The sequence below is a fragment of the Phalacrocorax carbo genome, chromosome 1, assembly GCF_963921805.1.
Source record: "Phalacrocorax carbo chromosome 1, bPhaCar2.1, whole genome shotgun sequence".
Lineage (NCBI taxonomy): Eukaryota > Metazoa > Chordata > Aves > Suliformes > Phalacrocoracidae > Phalacrocorax > Phalacrocorax carbo.
This window is the reverse complement of record NC_087513.1, coordinates 34,022,818-34,035,147: the sequence shown is the minus strand read 5'-3', so window position 1 is coordinate 34,035,147 and position 12,330 is coordinate 34,022,818. Positions and strand designations below refer to the sequence as shown.

At 38.9% G+C, this 12,330-nt stretch overlaps 1 protein-coding gene across 2 annotated transcripts in view; it reads left to right on the top strand.

Moving 5' to 3' along the window:
- NELL2 (neural EGFL like 2) overlaps positions 1–10,917 on the top strand; it is a 152,211-nt gene extending 141,294 nt beyond the window's left edge. For both annotated transcript variants that reach the window (XM_064448215.1, XM_064448205.1), the window contains 4 exons: positions 3,795–3,988; positions 4,942–5,118; positions 7,239–7,463; positions 10,115–10,917. In XM_064448215.1, coding sequence (XP_064304285.1) covers positions 3,795–3,988; positions 4,942–5,118; positions 7,239–7,463; positions 10,115–10,165 — 647 coding nt within the window. In that variant the 3' untranslated portion in view covers positions 10,166–10,917. The remainder of the gene's footprint in view (positions 1–3,794; positions 3,989–4,941; positions 5,119–7,238; positions 7,464–10,114) is intronic.
- Positions 10,918–12,330: the final 1,413 nt, after the last annotated feature.

Sequence of the window (12,330 nt, the reverse complement as noted above, 5' to 3'; positions counted from 1 at the left end):
CAGGAAACAGTCAGTAAATCTGTTAAATGCAGCCTTGGGTCACAATCTGGTGGGGCAATTGAAATGCCCATATTTCTGGAGTTTTCTGCCCTTGCAGTCTGTCAGATATTACAAATGGAGTTTAGTCATTCCAGGTACTGTCACAATTTTGTATAGCTTTAGTCCAGTATTTTTTCTGTGGAGGCATGAAATTACTTGTGATACAATTAATTCCTAGCTTTCTTTAACATTTGAACACAATCACTACTTCTTCATCCATGGTACTGCTTTGTAATTGCAACATTAAGTTGTACCCAGGGATGACAGTAAAAAAAGGAAAAACCTTAAAATTGTGCCAGATCAAAGCTGCTGCATTTTTCAGTGTAATTTAGATGAGTAAGAACTGGTCCTCAATTTAGCACTAGGTAACCAGTTGCACTTTGTTTCTATTTTTTTCTGAGGCAAACCTCCAAGTCTTTTGAGACTTAATGTTCTAATGTCATAACATTCAAGCTGCTCGATTCCTAAGCAGTGTGCTGTAAATAGCCTGAAGTGAATTATTTGTTGTTTGGTGGTGGTGGTGGTTTTTGTTTGTTTTTGTTTTAAACAATATGGGAGAGATAATAACATGCCTCTGTGGCTGGATATACTGGAAATATGCAACCTGTAATCCTCCCCCCTCCCTTTTTCAGACACAAAAGATGAAGGGGCTAGTCTACCCTGTCCATGTGGTTATGGAAATCAGATTGCTGGTTATGGCTGTACACAAAATGTCAGTAACATAATTCATCATCCATTATAAATCCAAAGTAAAAAAGCTGAACAAAGTTTTCCTTAGTATGGATGATTTGTGTGCAAGTTCTTTGTAGATAATGCCTGAAGTTTGATGTGGATGAATAATGCAGATGAGAATTTCACGCATGCAAAGTTTGTGTTTCTCTTGCTGTGTTATAAACACACTGCTGTTTCTGATTAGGTTAGAATAAAATCCTAAATAGCTCCTGCTTTGACCAGGGATATTTAAATCACCCTATCCAGAATATTTATTTTCATGAATCAAACAACTGAAAAAAAAAACAAAATTGGGATTTTTCATAAGTTCTCAATGTTGGATAAGCTCGGCTCAATACTAGAGTCTATGATGAAACGTCAATTATTTTCAGTAACAATGCACTAACTGTTACCACGTTGAAAAAAAAACCCAACCCCAAAAGCCTTTTCCTCATGGGAAAATTGTGAAATACACTTGTACATAAGTGCCAAATGTAGACTTAGTGTTTATAGGGTCACCATTTGTTGTTTAAAGGAAAGTGTTCTTGTTTACATGACAGCTGAACTTCGTCCAAGTGTCTCATTAAATATGGCTACTTTCAGTTAAGTAGCCAGGTTGTTGAGAAGTGATATTACTCATTTATGACACTAGCTATGTGAAAGCTTTGTACAAAGGTGTGTTTTAAACAGATGAACACAAGTGCCAGAAAGTCATTTATTAAAAATTACTTCAAAGATAAAGAGAATCCTTCTGTTAATCATTGTATTTAACTAGGAATTGTATTTGTTTTCTTTATTGCATAACTTAAAACCAGTTAGACTGAGTAAATTGAGATCTTAATTTTAAATTGCTGGATTGTATTACTTTCAGTATGGATTTAAGAGAAAATAGAGGAAGGAGAGAGCAGCTCTTCCATCCCTCTGCTCTGCCCATACCAGCATTACTTAAAATATTCCTGTTAACTACTTGTCTAAAAACCTTCAAGGCTGGAGACTGCTCAGCCTCCACAGGGCCCTCTGTTCCATGAATTATGGATCCTTACTGTTCGGATGGGTTTGCCTGTCTTAGGTGCCTGTGATGTTTCAGCTGCTCGGGGCCATGCGAACAGCCACACTGAATTCGGTTCATGATCCCAGTTGTCTTCTGCGCTGTTGCAACAGTGGCTGACTCCAGATGCTTCCGAAGATAGGGAGGTGGAAGATGTGGAGATCTGAGATGATTTGCCTGTTGTGGATTATCTGATATGTAAATAAGGGAACCATAAGTCCTAGTGCATGAAATGTAATCTGTCTTCCAAAATCTGTTAGCATTGCAAACTGAATTTCATCAGCCAGATCTAGTGGAAGATACCTCTGCCCATGGCAGGGGGGTTGGAACTAAATTATCTTTAAGGTCACTTCTAACCCAAAGCATTCTATGAATGCTATGAATATTCTTGCTACCTCTATACACTTTTGGCTACACTATTTTTTCCCTCTTACCACTGTGTGGCAGAGTCATGACTTGTTTATGCATTATATGAAAAATTATTTCCTTTTATCAGACTTAAATTTCTTGTCTTTCAGTTTCATTCACTGTCCTCTGTCTTGTGTGTTAGTCAATATGAGAACATAAGCTCTCAACATGTCTTCTCTGGAGTATTCATTTTTTTTTTTTTATATCCCTTCTTGCTGATGTTCTTTTAGAGGTGAACAGTCCATTTCTTTTCAATTCTTCTCAAATGACATTTTCTTCATCGTTCCCAGAAGCCCTAGTAATTTTGCAATACTCTTTTCTGAGATGCTGCCACCATTATTTCACACAGTATTTGAAGGAAACCCACAATGCCACTTATTTATACAATGGAATTCTAATAATTTCCCTGCTGTTTTTCATCCCAATTCATATTCATGTTAGCAACTTGTTTACTTTTTTTTTGACTGCAGCCACACTTGGAATTGAAATTATAATTGAGTTATTTTTCTTTAAACTGAATGTGCTTGAGGTGAATTGGAGGATTAATTTCCATTGTTGAACCCAAGCAGAGTGTTTTATTCAATTTTTATGCTGATGGTGAAAGATATACTCATGGCCATATTGCTTGTTTTGTCTTGTACTGATCTGTTGGACAGTTAAATATCACAATGCTACTTTTCAATGAATTCTAATTAGAGCTTGGGCCAGACTATTGTGAAATAGTATCTCAAACTGAACTCCTCTAGTGTTTTCCACATTTTAGCACACAAAGCTGTTTACTTCATGCCCTTTCAAAGCTTTTTTCCCAGATAACTTTTCTGCATATGGACAGCTGAAAAAGCTAAATAAAGACTATTCAAGTAGAAGGCAGAGTGTGCTGCTAGTTTGCCCTTGCAAAATAATTGTGTGTACCTTGATGAAGTAGGCCTTTAAAAGTACTCTTGAATTCTTTGAGATATGATTGTTTTGAAGTCATTTATCTGTATTCACTGGAGACTTTAATTTTTTTCTTTATTTTCTGTGCTAGACACAAAGGCTGTAGTTGTCACTGCAACTTGAATAATTAAATTATTCTAGCTTGCACATGCTAATAAAGGATGCAACTTAAAGCATGGTGTACTTGCTTAAATGAGCTTACAGCTCAGACATCACCTTTCACATTAACTTCTCAGCAAGTGAACTCAAATGTGCTAGAGCTAGAAATGGTTTTGAAAGCAAGATTCTGCAGCTTTTCTTCTTTAACTGCACATGTCTTGTGAGCAGTTGCCACAAACTAATGCTCTTTAGGGAGCTGAGAACTATTTTTATTCATATGTTTCCTGTGATGTCTTCATTCTAACAACCTTACTCAACAACATTCACTTAGAAAGGTGTATAGGAAAACTCAAAATGTCATGTTTTGAAAGTTGATGTGACTTGGAAAATTTTTTTTGGTGAATTTGTAAGTTATTTCTCCCCATTCTAGTGAAGTGCAAATTAATTTTCAGCTGAAGGCTTTAATGGCCAAGAATCATTTGTATTAACTGCCGCAAGAACATTTCTGTTAATTGAATGTGGTCTAAGAGCATTACATGGCATGTTTTTGCAGACATTGATGAATGTGGAACTGGAAGGCATAGCTGTGCCAATGACACTGTTTGCTTTAACTTGGATGGTGGGTACGACTGTCGATGTCCCCATGGCAAGAACTGCACGGGAGACTGTATCCATGAAGGCAAAATCAAGCACAATGGTCAGATCTGGGTGCTGGAAAATGACAGATGCTCTGTCTGCTCGTGCCAGGTCAGTAGAAATAGAACTAGCTGTTTCTACAAGGTGGTGGTAGGGCTGAAGGAAAGACTATCATGACTGAAGTGAAATTCCTGTTTCAGCTGCCTTCTCAGGTATGCGAGTGGTGCTACAGAAAAATGGAATTATATATTTTATATGGTTTTGGGGAGAGCTTCTCTCTGCAATCTGCATGAGCAGAGCTTCCACAGGAGGCTTATTAGATGATACTGGGAGAAGGACAATAGTACTATTTTCTTAGCAGAGATGCCACCTGTGTTTTCTGGGTGGGAGTAACAACATTTTCATGCAAAGAAACTGTCTGTCTAGACACATATTGGCGTTGGTGACTGACGCCAGTATCTCTAGCAGATGGTTATAAATAGAAGTAGGTTCTGTATCTGTAGAGTAATGCGCTTAGCTTTCTCAAATGTTTGCTGTGGGAACCTTGATCCCAAGCTAAATGCTTATGGAGAATGAAGACCCGATACACTGCTGACAAAGTCCTGAGCATTTCAGCAGCTCAAGTTTCATGAGCATGAATTTAATTTCAGACTACCTATCATCTTCCTTATGTGAATAATTACAGAAGAGAGGGACTGATCTGGAAGTTTAAAGCAAGACTCGACTAGAATCAGTATGAGAATAAGATAAACTTAGCGCAATCCATTAAAACTTGACCCTTTGGAAAGACACCCTTGGGTTTCATCAACTTACATGAGGGCTGTCCAAAGGTTGGTGGTATGAAGGACACATATAAGACAACAGGGGAACTTTTTGGTAGCAACTGAGTGTGTATCGTGTTTCTGCCTCTGTTTGAATTGTATTTTGGCAAAGATATCATATAGTGGAAAAACTCGTGAGCTGCTAGTGGCTTAGAATCATGCCAAAAAATCAAATTTTGGTACAAGTACTGCTGGAATTGGTCATTTATCTGCCATCACTCTATGTCTGTCTTTCAACAACAGAGTGGATATGTGATGTGCCGGCGAATGGTCTGCGACTGTGAAAATCCCACCGTTGACCTATTTTGCTGTCCTGAATGTGACCCAAGGCTCAGCAGCCAATGTTTACATCAGAGCGGGGAGCTTTCCTATAACAGCGGTGACTCCTGGATACAGAACTGTCAGCAGTGTCGCTGTTTGGTAAGGCTTCTGATTACATCAGAGACAGGAGGGAAAAAGGATATGAGATATTCCAATCTGTGACTAGTTAATTTTCATGCATTAGCATCCATTTAATTTCCTCTGGAGTGTGTGTATAATCAAAATCTGGTTTTCATGGATATTTGTCAGTATTGTCAAGTTCCAGTCAAAAATACATCTTGCCACAATAGACGTAATAGAAATTATTTAATCATGAGGGTTGTTTTAGCAAAGAGTGGAACTCATTTGGATATGGGACCTACACAGCGACACTCGTGTTCACTCATTCAAAGAGCAATGTAGCAGTATAAGGATGTTCTAAATATATATTTATTATCACAGTTGATAATTTCAAAGATGCTAATAGACTAAAATCTGTTTATTCATTCAGACATTTGGAGTAACAGAAATAATAACAAAACTTGATGCATTTTTCAAAATAGTGAAATGAGTTTTGAAAAAACAAAATCTTTTAAAGCATGTGATCTTTTTCCTAGGCATGTATTTCAGAGTCTGAGCAAAAACTAGTCTGCATAATGCTGCTCAGGAAGTTTCTGTGACAGAAAAGATCCCCAGATAAAAACAACTAGCTTTTATCGCAGGTTATCTCCAAATGTAAAGCCTAGTCCATCTAGCAGCTTGTCAGGCTATCACGAATAACAGCCAGAAACCAATTTCTATAGCCATTGTGCTTTCAGTGTTACCACTGCTAAAGTCGAATGAAATAGATTCCCAGGTGCTTCATTAGATGTCTCAAAAACAAAATAAAGCAACGTGCAGTTTGGGATCTCAATAGATTTTTTTTTCAAGATCCTACTTCTGTAACTACAGCCTGCTTTCTTTCAGTTGTCAGGGATTTTTTTGGGGGTGACAACGTATTGTCTACTTGTATAGTCCGTCACTAGAAAAAATAAACTGAACTATAGAGATCAGTGGCTGTTTTAAAGATTGCTTTCATTCTTACCATCATATGATTCAAAAAGAGATGAAAATTTTGTAAAAGAGTAACTTCACAATACTTTCTGCAACAAGAGGAGTAAATTTGGAGCTATGGCAAATCCCTGGGAATTTTTTTCAGCTTTTGCTCTGGAGATATTGAACTCATCATTCTCAAAGCCTTAGATACAGTTTTTGTGAATAAACTCCTTCCCTAGGGCCAAATGCTATTCTCTTTGCGGCCTTTAAATCTAGACTACTCAATCTGTGTTTCAAATGATCTGAGTAAGTTGGAGATCAGAAATGGACCTGCTTCAAAAGAAATATGCATTAATGTCTTCAGTGAAGTCTTTTCTTTGACCAATAGATTTGAAATTTGACCCTTGTCCAGAGTTGAAGGGAAGCTGACCCCAGCTTCTAGTAAGTGAAGTGAATAATTAGACATCTTTAGATTTGTGTACGGGCATACAGTAACTTCCCCTGAGAATACTCTGGCCCAATGCAAGTCTCTCTTTTGACCTTTTCATAACCTGACTGGACTGAACCGATCATGCAGAAAGTGTGATGAATTTTGGAAGTTCGGGTATTGTGATCGTAACACCCCAAAAGGATGGTAAGCAGGCGGAGGTCCTCTCAGTGAGAATGTGCTGGTGTTCCCTGCTACATTGGGCAGCTGGTAGCTTGACACCTGCAGTTCAGCAAATACGTTTGTAGCCGTGGCAAAGATAAACTCTAGCCCATCCAGAGCTGAATCTGAGGGCTTTATATGGTTAACCATCAGTGCGAATAGAAGTAAGAACTAGGTGAAACAGGAGATTTCAAAGCACTTTTGCAGTACAGCCCTGTTGTGGTTTCTGTCACTTGCAGAAGTAGGACTTCACAAGGACAGATCCATATTCTGTGTTGGGTGACATTTATGGAGAATTTTCAGCTGCAACTTCATGCAGAGTGTGTTGAAATAAGTTAAACCTAATACACTTCTTGAACAGCATGCAGAAAAAAGCACCCTACTTGCTGCATCTCCCACAGGCAGTTAATATCAGCATTCTCTGCACTGACTTCTGAATAGGACCAGATGGATAAAATTAGTCCATTAAGAAACCTAAAGCTGAGTCAGAGGAATGGGTATTGAAACAAAGTAAGAGCTAATAATTGTCTCTTGTTCTTGTAATGTTTGTAAACAGCAAGGCGAAGTTGACTGCTGGCCCTTGCCATGCCCAGAGGTGGATTGTGAATTCAGCGTCCTCCCTGAGAATGAGTGCTGCCCGCGCTGTGTCACTGACCCCTGCCAAGCGGACACCATTCGCAATGACATCACTAAAACCTGCCTGGATGAAACCAATGTCATTCGCTTCACTGGATCTTCTTGGATTAAGCACGGCACAGAGTGCACCCTCTGCCAGTGCAAGGTAAGAAGCATAAAAATTAAGCTGAAATGCCTCTTTCCCAGCTTCTTCTGTGGCATATAAATATTAACTCACTGAGTGCGATCAGTGGGTAATTGGCGTCTACACTTGTTTTAAAGAAGCATAGATTACATTAAAAATGTTCAGCTTTGCTAACTTCACTCTTCCATATGCTAGAAAGATGGTTTAATGTGCTAGCGGGACAGAAGCAGAACAACAGCCCATGCTGCAGCATGATGTGGGCAAGTTCTGGGCTTGGCTTTTCCACCAGGATAGCTCAATTCAAGTTTGATCGCAGTTCTTACCGTATAGTTCCATGCTATCTTGGAACTATATACAGTAATGAATAGGTATGTAAGACTAGACTTCACACAAGAAATTTGTTCTGTGTGATACTATAGCATTATCAGAACTGATTGAATTGCTTTTTGAGAGTAGTAATTGTTTTGAGAATAAAAGGACTAGTTATATGGTTACATAGCTTTCTTGCTTTAAAATGAATAGTAGAATCAGCATAATGTTTAGAACATTTAATAGTTTTCCTAGTAAAAATAATTCATTGTCTGAGGATGAAAATTAATGGCTATGGGCTTATGCTAATTCTGGCATCTCTCTAAAGATGCAAAAGAAAAGGACGTTAAAATAAGGTTTTCCATTCAAAATAAGCCCGTAAGGTGAGCTGTATTTTCCACCAGTCAATACTGAAGAATAACATTTCCATAGTAGCCAAAGAGAGAGAGAGAGCAGGATTCATCCATAGATCTGTAATTATTACTGAAATTCACAGTTGATTTTGGTCTTCATTCTGTGTCCTTCCCAAGCAAGATACTTCCCAAACTCTAGTACATGGTACAATTAATTACTCTGAAAATGTGCTCATAAAAAATAATCTAACTTCAACACCTCCTTCTGGGAGAGATGGGGAGTAACTTATCGTGTAGCAGATGCTGTCAAGCAGCACCTTCTTCCTCCACTTTGCCTGACACAATACTGTGTGCAACAGCAGTTGCTGCTGTCGAGGCATAGTCCTTTTATGAGGGAAGTGGTATGTGCCAAGTAAGCGTAGGCATTTGTCTTGATGTCAGAACGGATTGGTGGTTAGAAGAAAATGATGTGATCTGAAAGAGAGACTAATGGTTAGAAAGCCAGCTGCTGCCCAAAGGACGTTGAAACAGACTTACATGCAGAAACTTGTGCTTTCGGGGTCTGTAGCTGGTGGCATAGACCAACGCCAATGCTACAAATTACTTCTTGCTTGGGCAAGTTGCTGAGTTTTACGTGCCTTGGTTTCCCCATCTGTAAAACAAATAATTGTGTGTGATTCTTCTCTAAAGCACTTTTGAGATTCAGTGATGGGAAATGTGTTCTCGCTGTTGTACTGCTAATCAACGGCAATGCAGAAGCCATGTATCAGTTCTGCTGATGGCCACCTGTGTGCTGCTCCCATCTGCCCTTTTCTTTTAAGCAAGGACTGAACCTTAAGTGTCAACTAATTTGTATTCAGTGTAAACACATACATAGACTAATAAAATCCATTGCTGCATTGTGAACATATGTAAGATTAAAAAAGATACTCTGCCAAACCCTGTAGATTTAATACGGCTCAGGTGTGAATCTGCATAACAGTGAAGATGTACCACTTTGTCCCTCAGCAAGCCAAATCTTACTCAATTCTCTTCACAGAGCAGTTTTCTTTTTGAAATACACTATCTGCTTGTACTGGCAGCATTTTAATGTTCTAGTACTGCATGCAAGCAGCCCACTCCCTCCAGATCAGGTTAATTCTGTGGCCAATTTGTATAGTTCTCCGTCTCATTTGTCCCGTGTCACCCCACTCTTCTTGCAGACCATCACATGGAAGGTCAAAGCTCCAGTCTAAGCCTCTCTAAGCAAGCTATAGCAAAATAGGTTTAGACAAATCCTTTAAGAATTCAGAAGTCTGGGCATCATCTAAAGCTGACTTAGCCACAAAATAATTTCAAATCACAAGAAGGTAGACAGTAGGATTGTCTAACCTCCTGTAACAGAAGGAATGAAAGAAAACGTTTGAATAATTCAGACCTCAGTGTTTAATCAGTCGTGGCAGTTTAGTTAACTGAATGTACAATTTCTCCAGTACTTGAATGCTGTCCATAGGCAATCTGTTCCCTTAATCACTAATATTCGCAGAAGAACATGTGGACTCTCAGGAAAAACTTTATGGATTGATGTTTGCTGGTGTTACAACCAGGATGTATTGAAGCATTCAGGACTAAATAAAACCTGGAGTCCCTTTTGCCTGATCTTAAAAAACGCCCAGATGCCCTGTCTTGTTCAACAGCTTTGTGTACTTGAGCAGATGCCCGGTACCTTTATGTCTGGGAGCATTTCTTTCACTGATCCCAGCTTCTTTCAGTTTGGCTGTTGTAGCTCTGGGATGCAGACCAGAGCAAACCAAGCAATTAGAGGAATCATAATATCCCATTCCCTTGAGCAAGGGAAGGACATGACAACAACGTCATGAATCCAGCCAAAACCTGTAGATGCCTTGTGTTTTACAAATCTGTACATTCAAATCTGATGGGTGTTTGCAAATGGCCAAGCTTGTTAAATTGACTTGGTTTGTACAAAATGGTAATTGTTTCATTTCTTCTTTCTGTTTTTCCTTCCTTTAGAATGGCCACGTCTGTTGCTCAGTGGACCCACAGTGCCTTCAGGAACTGTGACACCAACAACCGTCTCTCACAAGCAGTTTCTGGTTAAAGAATTGTCCTTCACAAAAAAGACCTTTAGACCAAAAATTGTACAAAATTAAAACTAAAATTAGATTGGTTTTGTCCGTCTAAAGTGGAGATATGTGATGAACTCAGTTACCTGAATCAGAGTGACATTTACGAGACTCAAGCTCAGATGTGTAAGCCTTTATATGAGGTTAGGCTCCAATCTTTGGCTATTTGTCTGACATCATTATGCAGAATATTTAGGTTAGTGTAAAGTGACATATTGTAATGCTGTACATAACGATGTCAAGATCCAAAATCAACTAGGAACTCTTACAGGGTCTTCCGAAGCTTCGAGAGTCCAACACTTGACCAGATGCAGAGATTTTTACCTAATCATATTTGGATCTGCACAAATAGGTTTGCTCACTGCAGAATTTAGCAGATGTTTTAAGTAAAAGGATGAAGCCTTCAGGAATAAAGAACTTAGCAGCTAAGATGTGATATGTACAGTATGTGCGCTGAGAAAAAAGGATAGAAGTTATTGTAAAAACAAAGCAAAACAAAAAAAAAAAACACAAAAAAAAAAAACCCAAAAAGAAAAACCGTGATGCACAGGCATGGCTTCTTAATGTTTTCTGATGGAAAAAGTCATCAATATTTCCTTGTTTTACTGCACTTACTATTATTTCTTGATTGAATTTGTTCAGTATAAGCTTGTTATTGTGCAAATTTAAATAAATATTTCTCTTACCTTAGTTTCTGTGTGTGCCATCTTTTCTTTTCAGGGATGTCATTTTCCTCTGTGTTGTTACTGTTTCTTCTTTGCCAGCATGCCTAGGCAGCTGGGCAATACAGGTGGAGTATCGCTGGTCTAGCTCCTTGAAGTATGGGAGTTTCTGCCCGGCACAACCATATGCCTATCATTTCTTACCTGGATTATTCTTAAATAACTTCATACATCTGAGCCACTGCAGCGGATTGAACAGAACAATTCATGCGCCTAAAGATCAGACCCTACGAGCCAGTGGGATGCTGTCAACCAGAGTGGGTACAGACCATTTGTGCGTGACTTGCATCTGTTCAGATTTACAGGGGGTCTTCTCCAGGTTCCTCCTCTTTCTGGCTGCCCCGGGTTGGTTTGTCTTTCAACAAGATCCACAGCTGTTTTAGTTGTTTGTGTAAAGTATCTTAATGCATGAGGATCACTTCAATATGCAAACCCTATTTTCACTACTGTGCTGTTGGGGCAATAGATACAAGAGGCTACATGACCAAAGCTATGTTATTCTGGGAGAGAAAAAAATAATAAAACAGTGCTTACAAATTACAGGCTGAAAAGGCTAAATTTGTAAGGAATGCGTCATGAGCAGTGGAGGCACAACAGGAGAGGAACAACTGCCTGATGACAGCACCCTTTAAATACTGCTCCAGTAGTCATGTTCTTTTCAAAGTGCCTTCCTTCTCTTCAGCATCAGCGGATTGCCATGCACCCTGGACTGGCAACACTTCCATTAATATTACCCCTGTATATTATTAAGTTACAAAGAAAGTCCATGTATGTTTTTTTACAAAACAGAATTATTTTCCTGCAAACAGATGCTACTTCACAGTGTTTCATGTAGAGCAGGAGATCAAAGTAATGCCGTGCAACTGCCTGTATCTGGTAGGTGGTTCCCCTGAGCCCTAGTGTCTGCTGAGCACTGGATGTTTTTGGAGCAGGGAATACAAGAGATGCTAGGCCACTGAATGCAAATAATACAAACAAAACCAAGAAACTAAAAATCTGAAAAAAAAGCAAAAAACCCTGAATTCATAGTCCACATTGGACTGTTAAAGCTATGAAGATTTTCAGACCAAATAAACCTTTTTCCTCACCTAGTCCATAAATAACAGGTACTCAAGGGTTTTGCTGTATTGTCCAGTTCCTGGCAAGCTGCAATCAATGTTTTTAAAGAAGAGTGTTAGCTCCTTGAAAAAGAAGCTGCTTTCTGTACAATGCTTCCTTGCCTGCTAGTAATTGTCAGGAGGTCATGTTTTCCCCTCAGACGCCAAGGCACATCTCCAGTGGATTTCAGTTTCAGCTGGATGCCTATTTCTGAGAGAAGGTTTAACTGAAGGTGTTACTGTTTAAGAATTGCACTTGAATTTCATTCAAGAAGAGATACAAG